This window comes from Trichosurus vulpecula, chromosome 3 (genome assembly GCF_011100635.1).
Source record: "Trichosurus vulpecula isolate mTriVul1 chromosome 3, mTriVul1.pri, whole genome shotgun sequence".
In the NCBI taxonomy this organism is placed as follows: Eukaryota; Metazoa; Chordata; class Mammalia; order Diprotodontia; family Phalangeridae; genus Trichosurus; species Trichosurus vulpecula.
Window position 1 is genome coordinate 260,293,753 of NC_050575.1, and position 26,260 is coordinate 260,320,012.

Here is a 26,260-nt window from a genome sequence, read left to right on the forward strand (position 1 = left end):
GGTGTCAGAGAGATTTTCTCAGATCCTGGCTGTGCCATGTACTATCTGTGTGACCTTGGGCAAGTTACTTCCACTCTCTTAACCTCAGTTTCCTAGTCTGTAAAGTAAGCAGATTGAACTAGATGACTTCTGAGAACCTTGCCAACTATAAATTTTGTAATTCAACGTCACTTATTTCAGCAGTTTTGCCCATGACTATTAATTCTCTTTCTTCTTTGTCATGTATGCCTCAAATTTATATTCATTACTAGAAAAAAACTTTAAATTACATATGAAGAGGGATGTTTTTGAGGGTGGCATTTGTTACCTGAAAATGTAGATATAAAGGCAGAAACTGTACCTTCTATTATTTCATTTTTGTTTTTAAGTTTTTATTGATGTGTGCTATTTTTACATTACAAACATTTTAGATTGCTTCCACTTAGTGAGGTCTCATGTAACAAAATAAAGTTAGTGGCATCATCTCAAAGTGAATGCATCATTTCACATCTGTATCACCAACCTACCTTTTTTTTTTTAATTAGCAGAAATCTATTTTCTCTCCTTCCAGCCCCATTGATGAGGGTAGGGGGGAAGAAAAGCAAATTTGTTGTAACAAGTATGCGTAGTCAAGGAAAATATATTCCCACAAAAGCTATATACAAACACACACACACACACACACACACCCTAAAACTATATAAACACATCTCTGTAATAACATTTTTCACTCTATATCCTCTGGAATAATGAATGGTTATTGTTCTTATAGCTTTCAAAGTTGTTTGTTTTTACAGAGTTGTTATCGTTGTACGAATTGTACTACTGACATTCTCCTTCATTTTGTAAAAGTCTTAAAAATTAACCATTTTTTGATATTGACATTATTTTATAAATTTTTCTTCTAGTTCTGCTTACTGCACTCTGTGTCAGTTAAGTCTTTTCATGTCTTTTCAAAATCATGCGTTTCCTTATTTCTTGTAGCACAATAGTGCTCCATGACATTCATATGCTACAACTTATTCTGTTCCTCAATTATTGAATATCCTCTTAGTTTCCTTTTCCCCCCACCACAAAAAGCTGCTACATTTTTGTATATAGGACTTTTTCTTGTCTCTTTGATCTCTTTTGAGCATAGACCTAGCAGCGTTATAGCTGCATCAGTGGGTACACACTATTTTGAAACTTATTGTGTATGAGTCCAAATCTTTCAAGAATGGTAGGACCCATTCACAGGTCCACCAGCAGTGCCTCAAGGTGCCTATAAAATAAATCTGCAAAACCAACAGTATTTCTATATAATACTAATAAAACCCAGCAGAAGAAAAAGAAAGAAAAATTCCATTTGAAATTATTACAGAATGTAGAAAACACTTAGGAGGCTACCTTCTGAAATACACACAAGGATTACATAAATACAAATATAAACAACTGTTTATAGACATATAGACCTAAATAATCAGATAATATTAATCATTCGTGGTTAGACAAGCCAATATAATAAAAATGACAGTGCTACCAAAGTTGATTTACTAATTCAATTCCATGTCAATCAGACTCTCAAGGAGTGCTTTATGTAAATAAAAAAATTAAAATTCATATTGAGGGAAAAAAGGTCAATAATCCCAAGAGAAATAATGAAAAGAAATGGGAACAAAGAAGATATAGCAGTGTTGGATCTCAAGCTATTCTACAAAGCAGTAAGTATTAAAACAGTTTGATACTGGTTCAACAATAGGGCAACTGATCAGTGGAACAGATTAGGAATATAACATACCTAATAAATGTATCTAATACCCTAATATTTCATAAACACAAAGAGCCAAACCGCTGGGATGAAGAGTCATTATTTGATTTTTTAAAATTGCTAGGAAAATTGGATAGCAGTATGGGAGAAATTAGTGTAAGATGATAAGCTTAGCTATAAAAGGTTACCTTATAAATAAATGAGAAAAATATGGGCAGAATACCTAATAGAGATTTATGGATAAGAGAAAAGTTCACAACCAAACAAAAATAGAGGGAATCACAGAAGATAAAATGACTAATTTTGATTCCATAAAATCCCAAAGCTTTTGCATAAATAAATCTAATAAAGCTGAAGATGAAAAGGGAAACAATTAAGTAGGGAAAATAGTCTTTGCGGCAAGTTTCTCTGATAAAGATCTCAGGTCCAAAATATTTAAGGAACTGATTAACATCACTTTGTATTCTCTTTTCATGTCCCTCTCTTCCACCCTACCAATACCCAATAAATATATCCGGCATGTAGTACATACTTCATAAATCTTTGGGGAATCAATAAATAATGGAGCATATGAATAAATTAATCAGTCTTTTTAGGAAATGATTATATTACCCATGAACACTGATTATACATGCTCTAATTTCTTACTGGCCTAAAAGGAGTTATGTAATTCCTTTCCTAAAATGAAGCTTTAAAACTTAATTTTTGGTACTTAAATCAAAGTATCACTCTGGAGAGTATGATATAGATACCTGAAAATTACCATAGAACATTTCCTTTTTCCTCCTCTGCCAAAAGAATATTCAGTGACTGATACTTTCATGCCCCATTCTCAAGGCATCAGCATTATAATGAATTACCAAGGCTGAATAGTGGTAGTAGACATCATTTCACTTAGAGAGCTAGTATAGTCAGGTTATTTGAAAAGCAAATCAAAGGCAGCTATTTAATGGAGAGACACAGAAAGAGAGAAAAAGAGAGTCATTTATAGAATATTTAAAATACCTGGATGGTTATTAAAAAAAGTTATATTAACCTTGAAGCTGGGTGATTTTTCAAATTACTGCCTTCTCATGAATTGAACTTTGTTAGTTTAAAAATGTGAGGATGGAAAAAATACATTTTTAAGAAAATTATGTATAATACGGGAACAAGATCAAAGTTCATTTGGATTGATTTTTTTTCAAGGATGGCTAGATTACATTGACAAATTAAATAGAATTAGACTATCAAAGGACCAGGATAGGACATCTAGTCCATTAATCTGCCTTTGGGCAAAGCTACACATAAATCATCCCAAGCAAATGAGAATCCCTCGTGTTTTTAAAGAACCCTAGAGAGGAAGATTAAGTTGTAAAGCTGAGTTGACTGTGGCATCTGTCATTTCATTGATCGTCTAAATTGATTTGACTAATTTTCGCTACTCCACATTCATCAACTATCCAGAAGATGCACATACCCATTCAAGGAAGATGACCTTCCTTAACAAAGTAGTACTGTTCTCTGAAAGGTATATAACTGAGTTTCCTTGCTGAAACTTTCAAGGAAGGCCTTCAAGGTCCATGTGTATGAAGGGAATTCTGCAGCTGCATTTCATTATTTATTCTTGTCTTTAATACCCTTCTTTGTAAGAAATTCTATCTAAAATATTTTCCTTCATGTCACACATTCAAATCCTAAGTGTATTTGGAGAACAGGTAATTAATTCCAAGTATAATAACTTGAATATTAGTCATCTTCCAGCTTTCAGTTTTTAGTTTATGTAATCCCTGTTTCTCTAAATTATATGAATTCTTCTGTCAATTTTGTGATTTTTTCACTGAACTCCTCACTCCTCACTGTCCCCTTGAGTTGTTCCCAGTACAGCACTATACATGGATGTAGCCTTGTACAGTACTTACATGTTCAGATCAGGTCTGAGGAAAATGGAAAGATTGTGAATTACCTCCTATAATTGTTTCTAATGAAAGCTAGGTGTCACAGGAAATAGAGTGCCAGACTTGGAGTCAGAAAAGTTGAATTTGCGTCCTGCGTCAGACAGCAACCCAGAGCAAATCACTTAACTTTTGTTTGTCTGTTTCATCATCTCATTTCATCATCGACAGAAATAACAATAGCATCTACTTCAAAGTGTTACTGTGAGGATCAAAGGAGACAGTATATTTAAAGTACTTTGCAAACCAGTGTACTCTATAAATGCTAATTGTTACACTGATATTTCTTTTTCCCTTGGAATTTTTAAAAAGTTTTTATTGATGCCTTTGGTTTTTCATATCATCCTAGTTTCCTCCAGTACCCTTTCCCCTCCTCCCGGAGAGGTATCCCATATTCTTTGTTGTTGTTCAGTTGTTGTGGTTGTGTCCAACTCTTCTTGACTGCATTTGGGGTTTTCTTGTTAAAGATACTGGAGTGGTTTGCCATTTCCTTCTCCAGCTCATTTTACATATAAGGAAACTGAGGCATAAAGGTTTAAGTTATCTGCCCAGGGTCACACAGCTAATAAATATCTAAGGCCAGATTTGAACTCAGGAAGATGAGACTTCCTGCCTGTGGGCCTGGTGCTCTATCCACTGCACCACCTAGCTTCCCACTACCCCATATAACAATAATACTTTTAAAGACAAAAAAAAAAAGAAGACAAAATCAGCACAGCTGATAAATATGTGGAAAAAGTCTGAAAGCATATACAGCATTCACTTTTGATTTTTTGTATGTGCGATTGTTCTCATTTACATTGTTGTAGTCATATCGTATATCCTTTTCTTGGCCCCACTTACTTCACTCTGCATCAGTTCACGTAGATCTTTCCATGCTTCTCCACATCCATCACATTCATCATTTCTTATAGTAATATTCCTTTACATTCATGTGCTACAGTTTGTTTAGGCATTCCCTAATAGCTAAATAGCAAATAGCAACATAATGTGCTATTAAAAATTTTGGTGTATATGGGGACTTTCTTCTTATCGATGGCTTCCTTGGGATATAAATCCAATCATGGAATCTCTAGGTCAAAGACTAGGGACATTTTAGCCACTTTATTTGCATAATTCCAAATTGCTTTCCAGAATGGTTAAACTAATTCACAGCTCCACCAACAATGTATCAGTGTGCCTATATTTCCACTTGCCATCTTTGCCAACTTTTAGGGTATGAGGTGAAATCTTGGAGTTGTTTCAATTTGTAAGCCTCAGATTACTGGTGATTTGGAGCATTCTTTCATGTGATTTTTTAATACTGTGCAATTCTTGTTTTAGTGAACTGTTCATATCCTTTACCCCGACATGTGTTTAACAGGACTGCATTACTGACTCATATCCAACTGGTCATTCACTAGACCTTCTGGATCCTTCCCAGCCTATTTTTCCTCCCTAAATGTACTAATTTGTACTTGTCCCTGAGAAGTTTTGTTCAATTTATAGAATTCATTAGATTTACAAAAGCAAGCAAAAAATCCAGAACCTGCGAATGTTGAGTCACTTGGGTCACACCCACACTATGAAAAATAACAAACCTAGGCTACTTGCCCATTGGAGAATATTCTGGGTGACATCTGGAGGACTCTGCCAGCCCTGTGTTTCTAAGTTTTAAACTCCTACTCTCAAGGCATATTTTGCTTCTACCCAGGAAGAGTATGATGTGATCATGTTAGCTTTGTGTACATCACACCCAGATCAAGTATTTAATGCATTCCTAATATTTCTTACGACCCCTGTCATCACCCTGTGATAGCAATGGCTGTGTATAAAGGTGGGGACCCTCTTTTTATGATCCAGAGCTCATGCCAACCTAGACTTCCTCTGATGGCATAGGATAATCAGTAAATAATATATGAAGTTACAGATATGCTTCTGTGCATATTATCAACAATTAAAAAAAGATTAGATGGCAAATGTTCCTATGGCTCCCCATTTACTTCTATAATTTTGTTCAGCATAGAGCTATTTCAAGATAAATTGTTATCACAACAGAAATATCAAGACCTATGAGATGTCACTATTAAGTAATGAAACTGGATTTTTTTTGTCTACAACATGTACTTCTAGTGAATAATGTCCTCTCAAGGTAGTCCCCTAAAGAGCTCATTTATACATGTTTCAATCCAGATGCCATCACCCAAATAGTTTTTAGAAGAGTATGCTTTTAAAAATTGAAGAATCCTTTTTTGGAATTCAGAGACTGTTTATAAGCTAGAAATGAGACTTAATCTCATTTTTTGTAGTGAAACTTTGTGAATACGCATATGTACTTTTGCCAGCAATGGTATTACCAGTGGTTTACCAGAATAAAATCTAAATGACTTTAGGCTGATTCCCATGTCCACCTTTACAGGATGACCATTTCCTGTCATTGTACTGTTGTTGGACTAAGAGTTTTGAAGGGGACAACGCTCACTTGAGTAGATGAGTTCTGGCATATTTGTGAGATCAGTTATCTGCAAAACACCCCTTTATTAAGCACCTCCCACTATAGGCAAGCACCTTGGTGAAAATCCCATTCAGTTGTTTTATTGTGACAGCAAAGGGACTTTGAGCTTTCGAAGATTATTCACATCAAACACAGGCTCTGGTAGGTCCCAACAAACTGGAAAGGGATTTGTGTATGGACTCAACAATGGATTGGGCTTGTCTTCTGTTCAAGACCTAGTCTAGCTGAATTTGCAGAGGCTAGATTGGAGCTACTACTAGGTTGGACACAATACCTTTTGAAGAGCATTTCCCAGGTCATGGAGGGCTTGCAGTCTACATTAGTAGAAGGAGTAGCCAAATCACCACTATTTTAGGTTCTGGTCATATAAATATGGAGAGAAAAAAGGAATATCTTCAAAGAACTTACAGTTTAATTAGAAGAGAGGAGGCAGGATACTTAATTTCCTTCCTTATATTGATTAATTTAGGCAGGGATGGGGAACCTGTGCCCTTGAGGCCATTTAGATTCAGTCAAAGGGCCACACTTGAGGACCTAGAGGGCCACATGTGGCCTCCATGCTGCAGGTTCCCCACCCCTGATTTAAGGTAATCAACAAAGTAGGATGAAGTCTATACCCAAGGGAATCTCAGCCATGTATGGAAAAAAGCAGTATTTATCACATGCAACATAGGCATACAACACAATTATAGTTCATTTTGAAAAGTTCCCCTCCTGCTTTTCATATGGATTTCTATACTAGAGCTTTCCCTGCCTTGATGGGAATCATATTCCATTATATTCTTGGTCTCATTGCTACCAGAACTTTACTTGTTGATTTTGAGTGAATTGTGAGAAATTGTATTTCAATGGAAGAAGAAGAAATCAGGCTGCTTCTCATGTGGTAAATGGAAATTACCCCATGCTGAATGAGACCTTGCTGAAAGTGTAGCCAACCTAACTAAATAATTTTTAGTATTGTTTTTACACTCTAAGCTTCAAGCACTATCTTAATTAACTGCTCCTGGTAAATTTAATTCTGCTAAAGTAAGCTGTGTTCGTCAAAATACCATGTTGCCATGGCAACGAGTAATCCAAATCATGCATTAAATGTTTTTCCCCTCTATTTACAAGTCTTTCTCATTATTGTCTAGGATATGAAACATGTCTTCCAAAACCTATTTAAAATGAAGTAAAAATATAGTCTGAACAATTAGTCTAAAATATCGTTCAGTCAGTGTTACCAGTGTCTAAATAACATCCCCTACTCCCAAATGGTACTTGAAGAAAACCATTTTGGGTTTCGACTACTGATACCTAACCTTGCTCCCCATTTTTTAAAACTATTTTTAAAACCCATTTTTGAACCCATTTTAAACCCATTTTAAAACTCATCAACCTGAAAATTCCCAATTATAAGCAGGGAGGGGGGTTACTTGGAGTGACTGAGATCATTAAATTTAGGCATTTCTGTTATGTTAATTGTTAAATCAGATACGGCAGCATCCTTAAATTGCAAATATATCCATATATGGTCACCCAGCTAGTTAGTTAAAAAAAAAAAAAAAAGAAATTTGAACTCAAGTCTTCCTGATTCCAAGGTTCAGTATAAATATGGAGAAAGGTACTGCTCTGTATTCTACATTAGTGATTCTTAAGCTTGTATTTCCCTGTCTTCACAAAATTCACAAATTCCTCATTTGAGTTCTAATTTCATTTACTATCTTCCATGCCACTGTAAAATTCAGCCACTTGGACAGACTTGAAATTACATAAGGGAACAAACAGTGGCTCAGCATTAGACTAATTCTCAAAGATTTTGTTATTAGCATATCACTGCTTCATTGTGTGTCTTGACCAATCATCTGTGTGTTTTCTCACCTGTAAAATGAAAATAGGAGAACCCTGTGTTTTTCACAACATTTTTGTACATCATGTAGATAGTTAGATGATGACTTTATGACTTTCATACAGCTGGCACAATCAGTATTTGATAGCAGTGAGAAGTTGATGCTATTAGAATTGGTTTTCCTAAGACAATTTTTAACCAGTTAATAAGAATTGTTATTGTTGATGTTGATTACATGTGAAAAATGATGGATAAGTTTTTTCCTTACATGTGCTGGCAAATGAGCTTTTGAAATTTTAATAAATCTCATATTATTGTTTTTCAAAGTACAATAAGCTAATGATGAATTTTTAAAAAAAAATAAAAGACTAAGAAAAAAAATTTTAAAACATGGATATCTACTACAGTGAATCAGGATTCCTCCAAGTGGCAGATACTAATAAGAATATGACCTGGGAAGGAAGGCTAATGAATAGGGTAGCTATTTAAATTAGAGAAGAAATTAAATGGGAGTTGCCAATAAAAAGAATATGTTTTGGCAGTGTGCAAGAAGGGGTATGTTGACACCCCTTCGGGACCAGTGTGAACCTGGGTTCATATCCCATCTGTGTTGCCTTGAGTGAGTCATTCAATGTCTAGATCTCAGTTCTCAGATCTATAAAATGAGAAGATTGGATTGTCCAGTCCCTTCGAGATCGAAACATATGATCCTCTGATCATTCCAATTCTGACCTTAAATTTTTTTCTTTCCATGTTCCCTACCTTCTTTAGCTGATAGTATGAAGTTCAGCTCATTGTAACCAAAAAACCTGCACTGCAATTGTTATTGAGTGTTTTGCCTATAGTGTTTAATAAATATTTATTTAATTCAATTGAATTGTCCCCATATTACTAGTGTTATATTATTTTCATAGTATGGCATTACTAAGAGAGGATGGTTCTCAGAAATATTCATCTGGTTCTTTAACTCTGGCAGTGTAGGTGGCCCTCCAGAACCTAGCCCCGTTTTAATCTCCCACTATTACCCAAGGTATGTTTACTAGTTCAGTCAAACTGGTATCTCCAGACTTTGTGCTTTTCTGCCTCTGTTTGTTGGCTCCCAGCATTTCCTTGGCCTGGAATTCCTCATTTCTCCTCTGTTTTTCTAAAGCCTATCCCTTCTGCAAGACCCAACTAAATCTTACATCATCCATGAGGATGATAATAACTAGCCTTATTGTGTTTATTAATATAATACATGTTACTAAATTATACATTTTATTATTATTAATGTTTTAAGGTTTGCAGAGAGCTTTAAATATATTAACCCATTTGATTTGATTCATACAATGACCCTGTAGAGTAAGTATTATTATCCCCATTTTACAGGGGAGGAAATTGAAAGTGAGACAGGTTATGTAACTCTCTCAGAATGACACAGTTTCTATGTGTCCGAGGCAGAAGGAGGCAGACTCTCATCTTCCTGATTTGCAAGCTCAGCACTCTGTTCACTGCTCTCCATGAATCCTTCCTTGATCATTTCATTTTAAAGTCTTGTCTCCTTTCTCACAACTTGCACAACAATTATTAGTTGTACTACTTATTTGGAATATATAATTTACTGCTTTATATTTTGGGTTTCCTTGTCATTCAGTTCAACTTGGCAAATCTTTGTGAAGTGTCTTATGTTTCAAACATTATGTATATTACATCTTTGAAAGTTTATATCTGTGGTATAGGGCCTACGTGCAGCAGACCACTATCTGCTAAAACTAGAAATATTTTTTATCAAAATTTTTTAATTATGAAAGCTTTTGTTTTTACATCACAGTCTTTCCAGTGCACCTACTCTCCCCTGTCAAATCCCACCTTTTCACCTAATTGAGCCTCTTCCCTGAAAAAGAAAAAACAATTAAGTTAAGAGAAGTGATGCACCCTCCACATCTTCCCCAAAAGAAGGAGGAAGATACATTAAACCACCTCTTCTCTGGCGCCAAGATTGGTCATTCCAATTATATATCATTAAATTTCTGTTTAGTATTCTTTTCATTTACTTTATTGTAGCTGTGTCTGTTGTTTTTCTGCTTTGGCTTACTTCATTCTGTATCAGTTAATAAAAATCTTACATTTCTCCAAACTCCTCATATCTGTAATTTCTTATATTATTGTAATATTCTTTCCCCAAACATTGTCATTCATTTTTCTTTTAGTTTTTTTTTGCTAATGCAAAAGGTGCTGCAATTTTGCAAATTGCAAATATTTGCTATATGGGACCTTTTTTCTGTCTTTGACTTCCTTGAACAGTGGGTCTGTGGATCAAACAGTAAAACACAGTTTAAGTGACTTTCTTGAATAATTCCAAATTGTTTACCACACTGGTTGGATCCATTCATAGTTTTACCAGCAGTGTATTAATGTTCTTGTTTTCCCACACCTCTTTAACCAGAAAAGTTGTGTTGGCAATCAAAACGGGCTCTTAGCACTCAGTTCAACCAAGTGCCCTTGAAGAGTTTGGCCTTTGTTTCCTTGGTTAGATTGGGAGTCCTTGGTGACCTCCTTGCCTCAGGGGAGGGCCTAGTTTACATGGATTTGAGTGGCATGTTTGGGACATCAGAGGCTTTTAGACCACGTGGGTTTAAGTTGCCTCTTTGTGACGATTTTAGGTCATGTGGGTAAGTCGCATGTGTGACTCACCCTTGACCCTGAAAAAGATATAAAACCAGGGGTTGGCTTTCTCTTTCTTGGAACTCTTACCCACAGCCGTGGTGGCTTGCATGACTCTGGGCCAGCCCTTGTTGTGAGCTCCCAGGCTGAACTTAGATGTTGGTAACTGTGAATTGTATGTGGCCTGTCTGTCGATGTTTGTAATTTGTTTGTATTTGCTCTGAAGTTCAGGGTGCTGGCTTTTTCCCCTGAACTAAGTGAGTGATATTTGTATGCTGGATTAAAGTAAGATTGTTAACCCCTTAATGTTGCTTTCCTTAGTAAAGCAGATAGAAAGAACCTGGGCTTTTGTAGCATGCTGGTAGCATGCTTGTTGTTGGGCTTGTGTTGGTCTTTCACCCCCACAACAGCTGCTAGCTGAATTGTTGAAACAGAATAAACTCTCAAAACGACTAGTTTAACATTGACCATTTCTATATTTTTTCATCTTTGCCCATTTTGTTGTGAAATCTTGAGTTGTTTTAATTTACATTTCTCTTATTATGAATGATTTGAAGCTGTCTTTCTTAGAGTTTTGCCTTTCTTCTTTTGAGAAATGACCATATTCTTTGACCACTTATCCATTGGTGAATGGCTCTTGGTCTTATACATTTATTTGACATCTACATGTATCTTTAGCATCAGATTATTTTGTCACATATTTGATGAAAAGGGTCCCCCCTGCCAATTAAGAGCCTCCTTTCCTAAGCTAGCTGCGTTGCTTTTGGTCATACACAATCTTTTTAAATTTTATATAGTTGAATAATCTATTATCTCCTTTAAGATCTTCTCTCCCTCTCATTTGACTGAAAAGCCTCCCTTTAGCCATAGTTACAAATGGTACCTCCTTCCATTGTCTTCTTATTGTTTAATGATATGGCCTTTAATATTTAGGTTGCTCACCCATTTGGAATTTATTGTGGTATGAGATGCTGGTCTAAACTTTTATTTTTCGAAACTGCTTTCCAGTTTTCCCAGAAATGCTTGTCAAATATGGATCAGGGGAGTTAATATACATATACACATGAAACATCACCATTTTGGTCTTTAGCTTTATCAAAATATGCAACATGAGTCAGACATAATTTTCTGTAAAGTAAATGATTCATGCATGTGCATTACTCTTTTCCAGTTGTATATATATCCCATAGTGATTAATAAAATACAAATTCATTTAAAAGCCCACATACACCAAAAATAAAATAAAATAAACCTGACCTGCTCGTCTGTGTTTGGGAAAGCTACAAAGATATGATGCATTCCCTGAAGGAGAATAATCTCTTCACCCCTAACTGGAGTGTGAGCTCTTTGAGGACAGGGAAAATATCTCATAATTCTTTTTTTCCCTTAAAGCCTTAGTACAGGGGCAGTGTTTTATGATTCATTGTGTTCTTTAAAGTTGTATCCCCCATGTGTCTTGCAGAGGCTTAGATATGGATTAATTGATAAATTAGTTCTGAGAAGTATGGAAAGCCATGGAAATCTTTTAGAGTTCACGTATCCATATTTCGTTATGTAAATTATTTACACCTGCTAATTGGAGTAGGGCATGAATTGGTAGCAAATTAGATGTGACATATCTTATAACTATCATTGTTGTAAGGTCGGGTTGGAATAAAGGTGACTAAGTGTTGCACTTTTTTCAGTGCATTATAATTATAGCACTTCTACATATCAAGTGCAGGCCGTGTCTCTGGTTGTTTTCAAAATGTTATCTGATCCTTATGAATGTCAGGAATTATCAAATCCCAGATGTGATCCTCTAATTAGAAAATATATCTTTAACAGAACTAGAGTTTTTATTTTCAGAATAACAAAGAAAGTCTAGATATTACCTGTGTTGTTAATATACCATACTACATCCCTGTTCTGTGGTTCTTATGTAAAGTTCAAGTCAAGTGTGAAAGCCTTCCAACATTGTTCCAATATTTGTACTGTGTTTCCGTGGGTAATATCCACGTTGGAAATCAATATGGATTAGATATTCCTCATTTTATTACTTGTGGGGACATCTGGAAAACACAGTGTGTTATCTTTAAGAGCCTTAACTAGAACAACATTTCTAGGATTATTCCATGGAACTTGGTTATTTAGTGAATATGGGTTCTGTGAGAATTTTTATGCTAGTGATATTGTCTTCTTCAATAAGCTAAATAAAGAATTACGTGCCAAAAATACTTACAATGTATAACATATTTTGGTTTGCAAATGGCTTTCTTTCAGTCTTACTCCAAAATTGACTCCTACCTTATTTTATCTCAAGGGAATTTTCTATGTCAAGATTCCCTGGGCTAGCATGTGTGGTTCTTTTAATATATTTCAGTCCCCAAAGTGTTCTGTTAACCAATTAAGTGTTAGAGAACATTGAGCTAAACTTTCACAAAGTGTATAAAATGGTATTAATACATTCGAGATGTCAAGACAACAAAGCATCAACTGCTGCCAATAGCCATGTTGAGGGTACCGGTTTTTCTTCTGGTCTTAGATTATTTATAGGCAGCAGCTACATGCAAAGAGAGCCAGAACTTGTAAGCTTGTATTTGTTATATTCTGGAGCGTTACTATGATTGCAGAGGATTAATTTTTTTTGTAAATAGTATTTTATGTTTTCTAATTACATATAAAGATAGTTTTCAACATTCATTTTTTATAAGATTCTGAGTTCTAAACTTTTCTACCTCCCTTCATCCTTTCCCCTCTCCCAAGACAGTAAGCAATCTGATATAGGTTATACATGTGCAGTCATGTCAAGTATATTTCCACATTAGTCATATTGTGAAAGAAGAATCAGAACAAAAGGGGAAATCATGAAAATGAATTAAAAAAAAGTGAAAATAGTATGCTTTAATCTGCATTCAGACTTCATGGTTCTTTCTCTGCCTGTGGATGGCATTTTCCATCATGAGTCTTTTGGAATTGTCTTGGATCATTGTATTGCTGAGAAGAGCTAAGCCTATCAAAGCTGGTCATTGCACAATGTTGCTGTTACTATATACAGTGTTCTCCTGGTTCTGCTCACTTCACTCAGCATCAGCTCATGTAAGTCTTTCTAGATTTTTCTGAAGTCCACCTGTTCATCATTTCTTATGGAACAATAGTATTCCATTATATTCATATGCCACAACTTGTTCGGCCATGCCTCATTTGACAGACATTCTATCAAGTTCCAATTCTTTGCCACCATAAAGAGAGCTACTATAAATTTTTTTGTACGTCTGGGTCCTTTTCCCTTTACAGACCTAGAGGTGGTATTGCTGGATCAAAGGGTATGCACAGTTTTATAGCCCTTTGGGCATAGTTGCAAATTGCTCTACAGAATGGTTAAACCAGTTTATAACTCCACCAATAATACGTTAGTGTCCCAATTTTCCCACATCTCCTTCAACATTTATCGTTTTCCTTTTCTGTCATATTAGCCAATTGATAAGTATGAGGTGGTACCTCAGAGTTTGAATTTGCCTTTCTTTAATCAGTAGTGATTTAGAGCATTTTTTCATATGGCTGTAGATATCTTTAATTTCTTCATCCGAAAACTGCCTGTTCATATCCTTTGATCATCTATCAATTGGAAAAATCACTCTGATTCTTATAAATTTGACTAAGTTTTCTATATATTTGAGAAATGAGGTCTTTATCAGAAACACTGGGTATAAAAATTGTTTCCCAGCTTTCTGCTTCCCTTCTCATCTTGGTTCCATTGGCTTTGTTCTGCAAAAACTTTTTAATTTAATGTAATCAAAATGACCCATTTTGCATTTCATAATGTTCTCCATCTCTTGTTTGGTCATAAATTCTTCCTTTCTCCATAGATCTGATTAAATAAACTATTCCCTGCTCTCTTAATTTGCTTATTGTATCACCCTCTATGTTTAAATCATGTACTCATTTTGACCTTATCTTGGTATGCAGAGTGAGATGCTGATCTATGCCTAATTTCTGCCATACTATTTTCTAGTTTTCCCGGCAGTTTTTGTCCAATAGTGAGTTCTTATTCCAGAAGCTGGAGTCTTTGGGTTGATCAAATAGTAGATTACTATAGTCATTGCTGTGTCTTATGTACCTAATCTTTTCCACTGATCCGCCACTCTATTTCTTAGCCAGTACCAAATAGTTTTGATGATTGCCACTTTATAATATAGTTTTAGATATGATATGGCTAAGCTATCTTCCTTTGTGTCTTTTTTTCCCATTAATTGCCTTGATATTCCTGACCTTTTGTTCTTCCAGATGAATTTTGTTATTATTTTTTCTAGCTCTATAAAATAATTTTTGGTAGTTTGATTAGTATGGCTCTGAATAAGTAAAGTAACTTAGGTAGACTTGTCATTTTCATTAGCTGAGCCTACCCATGAGCAATTGATATTTTTCCAATTATTTAGATTATTTGTGTGAAAAGTGTTTTGTAATTGTGTTCATATAGTTCCTGTGTTTGTCTTGGCAGTAGACTCCTAAATATCTTATATTATCTACGCTTATTTTAAATGGAAATTCTCTTTCTATCTCTTACTGGTGGGTTTCGTTAATAGTTTATAGAAATGCTGATGATTTATGTGTGTTATCTTATATCCTATAACTTTGCTAAAGTCATTAGTTATTTCAAGTACTTTTTTAGTTGATTCTCTAAGTATACCATCATATCGTCTGCAAAGAGTAATAGTTTTTGTTTCTTCATTGCCTATTCTAATTCCTTCAATTTCTTTTTCTTCTCTTATTGCTAAAGCTAATAGTGGTGATAATGGGCATCCTTGTTTCACCGTGATCTTGTTGGGAAGACTTCTAGCTTATCCCCATTACAAATAATGCTTGCTGGTGGTTTTAGATAGATGCTACTTAACATTTTAAAGAAAGCTCCATTTATTCCTATGCTCTCAAGTGTTTTTAATAGGAATGAGTGATATATTTTGTCAAAAGCTTTTTCTGCATCTATTGAGATAATCATGATTTCTGTTGGTTTTGTTACTGATATGCTCAATTATGCTGATACTTTTCCTAATATTGAACCAGCCTTGCATTCCTGGTTTAAATCCCACCTGGTCATAGTGTATTATCCTTGTGATAAATTGCTGTAATCTCTTTGCTAATATTTTATTTTTAAAATTTGCATCAATATTCACTAGGGAAATTGGTCTATAATTTCCTTTCTTTCCTACTTTTTCCCATTTATACTTTTCTCTCTCTTTCCTTTCACCCTGGCCCTCCTTACCAGTGTTTTGCTTCTGACCACTGCCTCTCTCAGTCTGCCATCCCTTCTATCTGCTCCCTCCCATCCTTTTTCCCTTCTACCCAATTCTAATTTTTAAAGAATTATTTTCTTCAGTTAGCTTTTGTACCTCCTTTTCCATTTGGCCAATTCTATTTTTTAAGGAATTGTTTTCTTCGGTCAGTTTTTATACTTCCTTTTCCAAGCTGTTGACTCTCTCTTGTATAACTCTCATTTCTTTTCCCAATTTTTCTTCTGCCTCTCTTATTTAATTTTTAAAATCCTCTTTGAGCTTTTCCTGGAGGACTTTTTGGGCTTGAGACCAATTTATATTCCCCTTTTGAGGCTTCACATGTAGACATTTTGACATTGTTGTCCTCTTCTGAGTTTGTGCTTTCGTCTTCTCCATTACCGTACTAGCTTTCTCTGGTCAGGGCTTGTTTTTCTGTTTTTGCTCATTTTTAGCCTATTTTTAGCTCATTTAGCCTATTCAATGACTTTTAAAGTTGAGCTCTGCTTGTGGAGTACAGGGGGGGACTATCCCAAGCTTCTTGCACTGGGGACCAGAGGCCTGGTCACTGGCTTTCTGTGCTGAGGCCTCAGGGGCTGGAGGCTTTCCCACTGTACAAAGATGGCCCAGCTTGGTCATGCCTGTTGTGCCAGGAGTTCTGGAGCTAGCAGTTTGCCTTCTGTGGTGGGCCTGGAAGCTTCATAGTTAGCCTGTGTGCCACTGGCCTGCTGAGCCAGGACAGTGGGGCCTAGGTTGCTGATTTGTGCTGTGGCTAAGAGCCTCCCACTGACTTGCCCAGACACCATCCGCACTGGGCTGCACTCCCCTTTTATCCAAGTGAGACAGACTTTTCCCGAAGCCCTTAAGTAATCTTAAGCTAGAAATTTATTTCACTTCACCTTTTTGTGGATTCTGTCACACTATTATCTGTTCAGAGGCTTGATTTAATGTTGTTTCTGAGGGAAACTGCCATCTTGTCTCTGCCCCTGAACTGATTTGTCTTGGAAGGAAGAAGAGTAATAGAATGAGGTAAGACCTAATTAGTTCAGAGTGATGGGACTCGGTGGGGTCTGGTATACCTAGGTGGCTCTCCCTAAGTATTGTATGTGTCCATGAGGAAGCCATGTGCTGTAAGCTGTTCTGTCTTGCAGCTGGAGATACAAAGAACAAAGGACTGAACAATAATAGCTGTTGCAGGATTCACAACAACTGTGCCCTCAACATCTGAACATAGCCTTTTTCTCTCTAGTATTGCGATGCCGGAGTCATATTAGTGACAAGTAGGGTGCCTCATAAATAATGAACTCCATCTTTCTTATTCAGCTCTCTCACCTCCTTTTTATGATTAAGGTAGAGGAGAGCATGATGGAGATGGGGAAAGGAATGGAGGATACAACCTAGGTAGCAGGGTGGGTTTGGATGACGATATGTCTAGCAATCAACTGCAGTGTCATAAGAATGTAGAATAAAATTTAGCCCTTTGGAAAATCCATTCCTTCTCTGGTTTCTACTGTGAGTGGCAGCACATTATATGGAGTTCTATCAATAATTTTGTTAGAGGAATAAGTCCTGGACATACTGAAGTAGGAAATGAGGACAGTTGTATTCATAAGTATATAACTTTGATTAATCATTGAAGGTTTTCATTGTGATTTATTCTTTCTTGTCCTTTAGGTACATGTGTTATTCATTCTTGGGCTACGGGAAACCTCAATACTCACCTGCTTCATCCTGCTCTTCTGCCATTATTCTATTCTTCCTATTACCCTGTATGGTAGAAGTCATACATAGTTGGATCTGTGCTCATAGGATGCTTTAATATAGTGAAACAGATGTCAGATTTCTGTTCACACAAGCACTTCATACATCCTTAAACTGAAGGGAAGGGGAAAATTTACCCTTTATGAAATTTAAAGGGAAACAAAATCTTAGCTATACAACTTTCCAAATCTGATCTATAATTGCTTCTACCATACCCTTAAATAACAGGTGTAGATTCAGGATCATCCCAGTACCATTAGATTCTTTTCTGAATAAGGAATGTAGTTTTGTCAAAGGAAAAAAGAATTATATTGTTTGCATAATTTTCTAGAAATGAAGGCTAGCATGAAGGGAGAGATACATGAGAAAAAGGTAGGAGAAGAGGGTGGAGTGAGGAGAATTAAATAATGAGACAATGAAAAAGAATGAAGATGGCCTTTCTGCCAAGGAAAGTAGTAACAATCTTGCCTACTTATCTATCTGGAAGTCTTTAAGGATCACAACATTAGGCATCTCCTTCCTTTCAGCTATACACAAAGTAGGAATTTGAAAATAGCTGTGAGCATACAGCGCTGAGACACAGCTGGCTGATTTATTGAAGATGCATTAACCTTCACCATAGACATCAGCTCCACATGGGAGTAGATCATTAAAGGACCATCCATGTTCCTTCTCTCTATTAGTTTTGCTAGTGAAGAGGCAGTTAGTGATATGAAGAGGAACACATGAGCTTTCTTCTAGATTGCCTTTAAATTGACCCATGATGACAGGAATGATTTTAGAACTGGGAATAAAGCAGATTTTAAGAAGAGATCAGAGACTAGAGTAGACAAAGGATAATGTCTTTTAAAAAAACCAGAACATGGGATGACAGCTGACTCAACCCTTATTGTAACTTCAGGACTGAGAACAGAAACTAAATGAGACTATATGGTCTATAGAAAAATTTTCCCTGTAGTACAGAATGAAATTTCTCAATAGGTAAATTTCTTATATAATATATAAGACTGAATTCTGTTTTGCATTGAGATAAAATACAGTGTTTAGGCACTATATTTTTGGTGAACATTTGTGGATATTGGATTCCAAACTATTAATCCAAAACCAAGTAGTGTTTGCAATATCAATATGCTGGCCAGTTCCTCAGTATGATTATTTATTTTAATTATTTATTCTTATGATTAACTAATCAGCCCCTGACATATTCATGCCCCTTACACTTGAAGTTGGAGAGAGGTAAGTGTCAGTTTTATACTGGAAAAACTTCCTGACATTTGGAGTCTCCAAGACTTAAATAAGTTGCCTTTGGACATAGTGCTTTACACCTCCCTAGGCTCTTTTTGGTGGGGGGGTGCGGAGGGGGGGAGGAAGATAAGATAATAATAATGTTAATTTATATAATGCTATAAAGTTTGGAAAGCATTTTGCATACATTCTCTCATTTGATCCTCACTCTGAGAGAGAGGTGCTATTATTATTATTAGTCCCATTTTACAGATGAGGAAACTGAGGCAAACAGGTTAAGTGACTTGACCAGGGTCCCATAGCTAGTAAGTGTCTCAGGCTTTGGCTAGGATTTGAACTGAAGTATTTTGACTCCAACTCCAGCACTATATCTACTGTACCACCTACCAACCTCTTAATAAATAAATAAAAAATCAATACCTAATGTCAGTATACATGAACATAGAATATAAGCTGCTTAATTAGAAGGGACTATTTTGTTCTTATCTTTGTACCCATAGCACCTATCACGGTGCCTTGCACACAACAGATACTTAGTACGTTTTTGCTGAATTGCAATGAATTGAATTTGTCAAGTGTTCCCCTCCTCTCTTCCATTGTTCATTTGCATTTTTTTGCTTTCAACCAAGAGGAAATCAGGCTGAGTGGGTATAGCATGGTGAAGGAATGATACCAACTGTTCCTTTTCTTTAAAAAATTAGAATTCTTCTATTAAAATGTGATTTAAATTGTCAATGGTATTTTCAAATTTGTTTAAAATTCAGTAAATATAGAAAAGCAATTCTCAAACTTTTTGGTCTGAGGACCCATTTACATTCTTAAAAATTATTGAGTATCCCAAAGTGCTTTTGTTTATGTAGGTTGTATCTACCGATATTTACCACATTAAAAATTAAAACAACTTATTTTTTAAAATAGTATAAAATTTAATTAAAATTAAATGATACATTTTTAAATGTTTATTTATTCACTTTAAAATAACAATAACAAACCAATTACATATTAACATAAATAACATATCTTATGAAAATAACTATTTTCCAAAATAAAAAAAAGTTCATCAGAAGAGTGGCATTGTTTTATATATTTTTGCAAATCTCTTTAATGTCTGGCTTAATTGAAGACAGCTAGATTCTCATATCTGCTTCCGCATTCAATCTGTTGTGATATTTTGTTTGAGATGAAGTAAGCATATGAAGATAATCTGGCCTTACAGAGATGTGCAGTTGGGAAAGGGAGGAGAATTTTAATAGCAAATAATGAAAATAGTTTTGATTTTGTGGACCTCCTGAAAGGGTCTTGGGGACCTCCAAATGGGGACCATGCTGGTTAAGAACTGCTGGTTAAGAATAATGTTTTAAATTTAAAGAAAAGAAAAGAAAAACTAGGTACATCAGTAACTATTTTAGTAACCTTTAACTGTCTTAGTCACAGCTTAATCTGATTCTAATCTAAGTTCCAAGCTTAATTTAAAAGCCATTTTAGTACAACAGAAAAGTAGTAACACTGGAGTCAGAAGACCTGAGTTCAGATCCCACCTCAGATACTGCTACATGTATGACCTCGGGCAAGACCACCTGGGCCTCAGTTTCCTCATCTTTAAAGTGAAGGGCTAGGTGGCCCCTGTGGTCCCATCTAGTTCTACATATATGATCCTATGAAGTTAAGATATGTCCCGTCAAGTTTAAAATGTTTAATAAGCTTCAGCATAGGGTATAGAGCACTAGGCTGGGCGTCAGGAAGAGCTGAGTTGAAATCTGGCCTCAGACATTTGCTAGCTGTATAACTTTGGGCAAATCACTTCAACTCTGTTTGCCTCCATTTCCTCAACTATAAAATAGGAATAATCAATCAACATTCATTAAGTGCCATTTGTGTGCCAGGTACTGTACTAAGTGCTAAGATGATAACACCTACCTCACAGGGTTCTTGTGAAGTTCAAATGATATAATATTAGTAAAGCACTTAGCACAGTGTCTGGCACAGAGGAGACATTATATAAATACTAGTCATTAGAAATAGTAATAGTTAGTAATAGTAATAATAAAAATATCATTACCTTCTCTTTATCATCATCATCATCATCATCATCGGTCAGCAAGCATTTATTAAGCACCAATTACGGGCCAGGCACTGTGTTAAGTGCTAGGGATAAAAGAATGGCAAAAAGTATTTCTTCCTCTCAAGGTTCTCACAGTCTAATGGGGAGCCAATCTGTAAACAACTATGTACAAAGATATAGAAAGGAAAAATTGGAGAAAATTAAGAGAGGAAAGGCGGGCACTAGTCATAATGTGGTTTCAAAGAGCTTCTTGTAGAAGATTAGATTGTAGCTGGGACTTGAAGGATGCCAAGGAGGCTGGAAGACAGAGATGGTGAGGGAGAGAGTTCTAGGCATGGAGGATACTAGTAAAAAATGCCTTCAGGAAATGCAGTGTCTTGTGTGAGGAAGAGCAAGAAGGCCAGTGTTGCTGGATCACTTGAGTGGTCGGGCAGGGAGTAATGTGTAAGAAGACTGGGCTAAGTTGTGAAGGATTTTGAATGCTAAACAGAGAATTTTATATTTAATCCAGGAGATGATAGGGAGCCCCTGGAGTTTATTTAATTTGGAGGATAACATGTTTAGACCAACATTGTAGGAAGATTAATAAGTTGGTTGGGTTGAATGGAGGGTGGACTGAAGGGAGGAGAGGCAAGGCAGGGAGACCAACTGGCAGACTATCACAGTAGTCTAGATGTGAGGAGATGAGGACCTGCACTAGGGTTTTTGTTGTTTGTCCTTCATTCATTCATTCAGGAAGGTGATGCCATGACTAACAAGTGAATTGAATTTAAGTGAGGCAGGGCTATGCAAAGTCACCAGCCTTACTCTTTCCTCTGGAGCCATGTAGGTCCGTTGACAAGATATAGAGCAGGATGACTGCAGATGGCCCTGGATGCAGTGGGAGACCATGGCCTTTTTAAGTGGTGGCAGTGTCAGAGGAAAGAAGGCAGCATGTTTGAGAGATTTTAGGAGAGAAGAAATGATGGGACTTGGAAATGATTGAAGATGAGTGAGAGAGAGTGTGTGGAGTCAAGAATACCGACTAAGTTGGGAGCCCAGGTCACTGGGAGGATGGTTGTGCTCTGAACAGTAATAGGAAAGTTAGGAGAGGAGAGAAGTTGAGGAGAAGGTAATACGTTCAGTTTTAGATATATGGGGTTTAAGTTTTCTGCAGGACATCTTTAACATCTTACCTTGGCAATTCAAAGAGTGATCAAAGAGGATCAAAGAGGAATGCAAAGGGAGAGCATTCAAGAATCAGCCACATGATATGATGAGGCAAAGAAAGACATGGGAGAGCTTGTAACCAAGTGGCATAATCTGATTTTGATTTGCTCTCTAATATTTTTTAAATGTGAAATCAATTATTGAAATGTGTTTTATTTTTTAGAAGCCAGCAACTTAAATTCAGGACAGAATGATCCTGGCACCAGTGAGAACTTTTGGCTTAACCACTCTATGGCAAATCAACCAGAGACCATGGAAGATGGTGGACTGAGGAAATCTCTGGATCATTTCTATGAAGTATACGGTCAGACACTACCCCCTCCAAGGGATGGACTCTCAAAGGCAGTATCTCATCGCCTTTCTCAGAAAATCACAGAACTGACCAGCCAGGAGACTCAAAAGTATGCACTCCGCAGTTTTCAGATGGCCCAGGTGATTTTAAACCGAGATGGATATTCAGTCATACAAAATCATTCTAAAGATGTTCACTTCTATCCACTGGAAGAAGGAAATGCATCTCTGGATAAAGAAAAGCCAACCCCAGGACTTTCAAAAGATGTAATTAGTTTTCTCTTAAAGGAGAATAAAATGAAACAAACATAATCCATATACCTAAAGAAGCTGGACTGGACATATAATTTGTTGTTGATAAGTGATAATTTAGGTGTCCTTACATAAGACATGAAAGCAGTTGGGAAATGGTGTTTATATGGAAATGAATCTGCATATTCAAGTGTGTGAGATGCCATCTAATGAAATAAAACTGAGGTCATATGATAAAGAATGTATGAACTAAAAGAATACAAATATAAAGAACTATAGTAAAACACTAGCATATTTCAATTATGTGTATTCCTCTCAAGAGTCAGAGGTAGAAAGAACATGTGAGATTTTATAAGTTAACAATTAAAATTTCATTTTCTTCTCTGTCACATCACAAATGGAAAGAGAGAGAACAAAGTGAATTCCTATTGTCATCATATATCTGTATATATGTACATATGTGTGTGTATGTTGACTTATTATATAGTAGGCCCCTGTGTTGTCAGCCCATCAATTTCTAGTTTCTCTTTTATTTTTGTTCTTATTTATTTCCAGATGCTAAATCTCAAACCAAAGGCCTCAGTCATTTTGTGAACAATTAGAGAATTATCCAGCAATCTCTTTGGGTCTCCTGAGGCTGGCTAGTTTATCTTCTCTCAAGCTGCCATAAGGTCTGTATACAAATGGCTGCCCAGTGGGATATTCCTGTAACCTTTTCAGAGACCAGGTGCTCCTTGTCCATGGTGCCCCTCTCCAGCAGAGCTGAAGAGTACATCTCCTCAGTGCCTTTTTAAACAGATGATCCCAGTTTGTGCTTGGCAAGTGCTTCAGGATGTGTGTATCATGGACTTTAAAAAATGAAATGCTATTTCACTTAGCCTTGATGTATTTACAGAACACACCATACAGGTATTTAGACACTTTTTTTATTAATACTGAACCTTATACTCCTCAGAAGAAATTATGTTGACAGAAAGTATTACATTGCTTATCATGAGCAGAGATTCTGATAGTCCTGTATAGTTAGGAAGATTTTAGAAGATCTAGGTCAAAATTAGTTGGCCTAGTACCAATTTTACTAATCCAAGAGCTCTGCAAAAGGCTCATTATGTAAGTATCCAAGCATATTATAAGTGTCATTTTAAAAGAAGACAGAGAACTGATCACAGAATCAAAAAATATCAGTGTTGAATGGAATCTCAGAAGACATTTATTCCAGCCCTTGTCCCAGAAAGAATCTCCACCACAACCTATCTATATAAGAGGCCATCCAGCCTTTGCTTGAAGACCTCCTGTGAAAGGGAACCTACTAAGTCAGCCCATTCACCTTGGGGGGTAGCTCCATTTGTTAGGAAGTTTATTCCTGCCATCAGTCTCAGTTTCCCTTTTTGTAACTGAAACTTCCATCCTTTGCTCCTGGTTCTTGCCTTAGGGGAGATAAAACAACACAAATCTAATTCTTTTACTATTTGATAGTCCTTCACAATTTGAAAACAACTATACTGTCCACCCAAATCTTCTCTTCTCCAGGCAAAACACCACCAGTTCCTTCAGCTAATTTTCATATTAGAGAGACTCGAGTCACTTTACCATCTTCTCAACGTTATCTGGCTTATCAATGCCATTCCCTAAGCAGTGGCACCCAGAATTGATTATAACATTCTAAATATGATCTGAACAGCACAGAGTACAGCAAAACGAGAGCCTTGATCCTGGCAATGATGCCCATATGCAACCTAAAATCCTATTACATTTTTTTGGCTGCCATTTATACGGTGCTTTATGGTTTGCAAAATGCTTAGCACATATTTTGATTTGATTCTCCCAACAACTCTAAGGTGTTGTCGTGTTCATTTTACAGAAGTGAAAATTGATGCTAAGAGAAGCCATGTGACTAACTCAGCATCACACCTCTAGTAAGTGTCTAAGGCAGGATTCAAACTCATGTCTTCCTGACCCCAGATACAACACTTTATTTACTGCACCACCTAGCTGGTATTTAGTCATGTTGAGCTTATAATCCACCAAAAACCCCAGATCATTTTTAGACAAATTTCTGTGAAAGTCATCATAATGTTATGGGTAGAGAGCTGGACTTGAAGTCAGGAAGACCCAGATTCAAATGCTGCCCTCTGCCCCTTTGTAGCTATGTTACCCTTGACAACTTATATGAGCCTCAATTTCAGCATCTGTATATTTTGGGTTTCAAAGCAGTTCACAGTGGATAAAGTGCTGAGCCTGAAGTCAGAAAGCCTCATCTTCCTGAGTTCAAATCTGACCTCAGGCACTTACTAGTTCTATGACCTTGGGCAAATCATGTAACCCTATTTGCCTCAGTTTCCTCATCTGTAAAATAAGCTGGAGAAGGATAGCAAACCATATGAGTATCTTTGCCAAGAAAACCCCAAATAGGGTCACAAATAGTTGGATACAACTGCAACAACTGAACAACAAAAAATTTGGATAATAATACCTGTAGTACCTATTTTATGGAGTTGTAAGCATCGAATGAACTCATGTATGTAAAGTGTTCTGCAGACTTAAGCATACTATGTAAATGTCAGTTGTTATCATTATTAACATGTCCCCTCTATCTTGTTCTTGTGACATTGATTTTTTGAACCCAAGAATAAGACTTCATTCTTATTCATATTCAATTGTGCCTTATTCAATCAAGGCCAATGTCCTAGCACCCACCTAGATAATTTTGGATCTTGACTTTCCTCTTATCTCTTGCTCCCCATAGAGGTTATCAGCACATCTGATAAGCTCTGTCTATATGATTTTCCAAGTCATTGACAAAATGTTTAAAATACAGATCCACCTTGAAGACTTACCTCCAAGTTAATATCAGACCATTAATGTCTGCACTTTGTTTCTAGCTACTCAATCTGCTTAACTATGTCATTGGCTGGTTCACATTCCTACATCATTGCCACAAGAATAACATTAGAGATTTTGTCAATCTCTTGTCATTTGTGGCTTGTCATTTGGCTTCTCTTAGCATCAGTTTCCCCTTCTGTAAAATGAATACAACAGTATCTTAGGATTGTTGGGAGAATCAAATCAAAATTTGTCAAGTATTTTGCAAACCATAAAGCACCATATAAATTGTGTGTAGCCAAAAAAAGGTAATGTGATCTTTGGTTGCATTAAGAATGGGCCTTATTCCCAGGATTAAGGCTCTAGTTCTGCTGTACTCTGCTCTGGTCAGACCATATTTGGAATATTATAATGGCAGCTATTTTGTCAATTTTTTAAAAAATATGGATCAGCTATATGTTTATAAATGTACATATGACATATATATGTCTGCATAGCTACATATGTGTGTATATACAAGAAGAGAGAGGCTCATAAGAGATGCTATGGAGGTAAAAATTACAAAGTTTGGCAACTAATGATATGTGAGGTCAGAGAGAGAGAGAGGAGTCTAGAATGCCATCAAACATATGAACCTGGTGGACTAAAACGTTGGTGATACTCTTGACAAAAATAGGGAAGTCTGAAAGGAAGGTGGATTTTGAGGGAAAGATAATGTGTTCTGTTTTGGACAGTGTATTGAT

At 36.2% G+C, this 26,260-nt stretch overlaps 1 protein-coding gene and 1 pseudogene across 1 annotated transcript in view; one reads left to right on the top strand and one right to left on the bottom strand.

Annotated features, from left to right (window-relative positions):
* The window catches only part of LOC118841258, a 103,824-nt pseudogene extending 86,204 nt beyond the window's left edge, over window positions 1-17,620 (bottom strand).
* SHLD1 (shieldin complex subunit 1) overlaps window positions 1-23,069 on the top strand; it is a 127,180-nt gene extending 104,111 nt beyond the window's left edge. Inside the window, exon 3 of the mRNA XM_036749957.1 lies at window positions 22,315-23,069. Within this exon, the coding sequence (XP_036605852.1) occupies window positions 22,315-22,754 (440 nt within the window). The 3' untranslated portion in view covers window positions 22,755-23,069. The remainder of the gene's footprint in view (window positions 1-22,314) is intronic.
* Window positions 23,070-26,260: the final 3,191 nt, after the last annotated feature.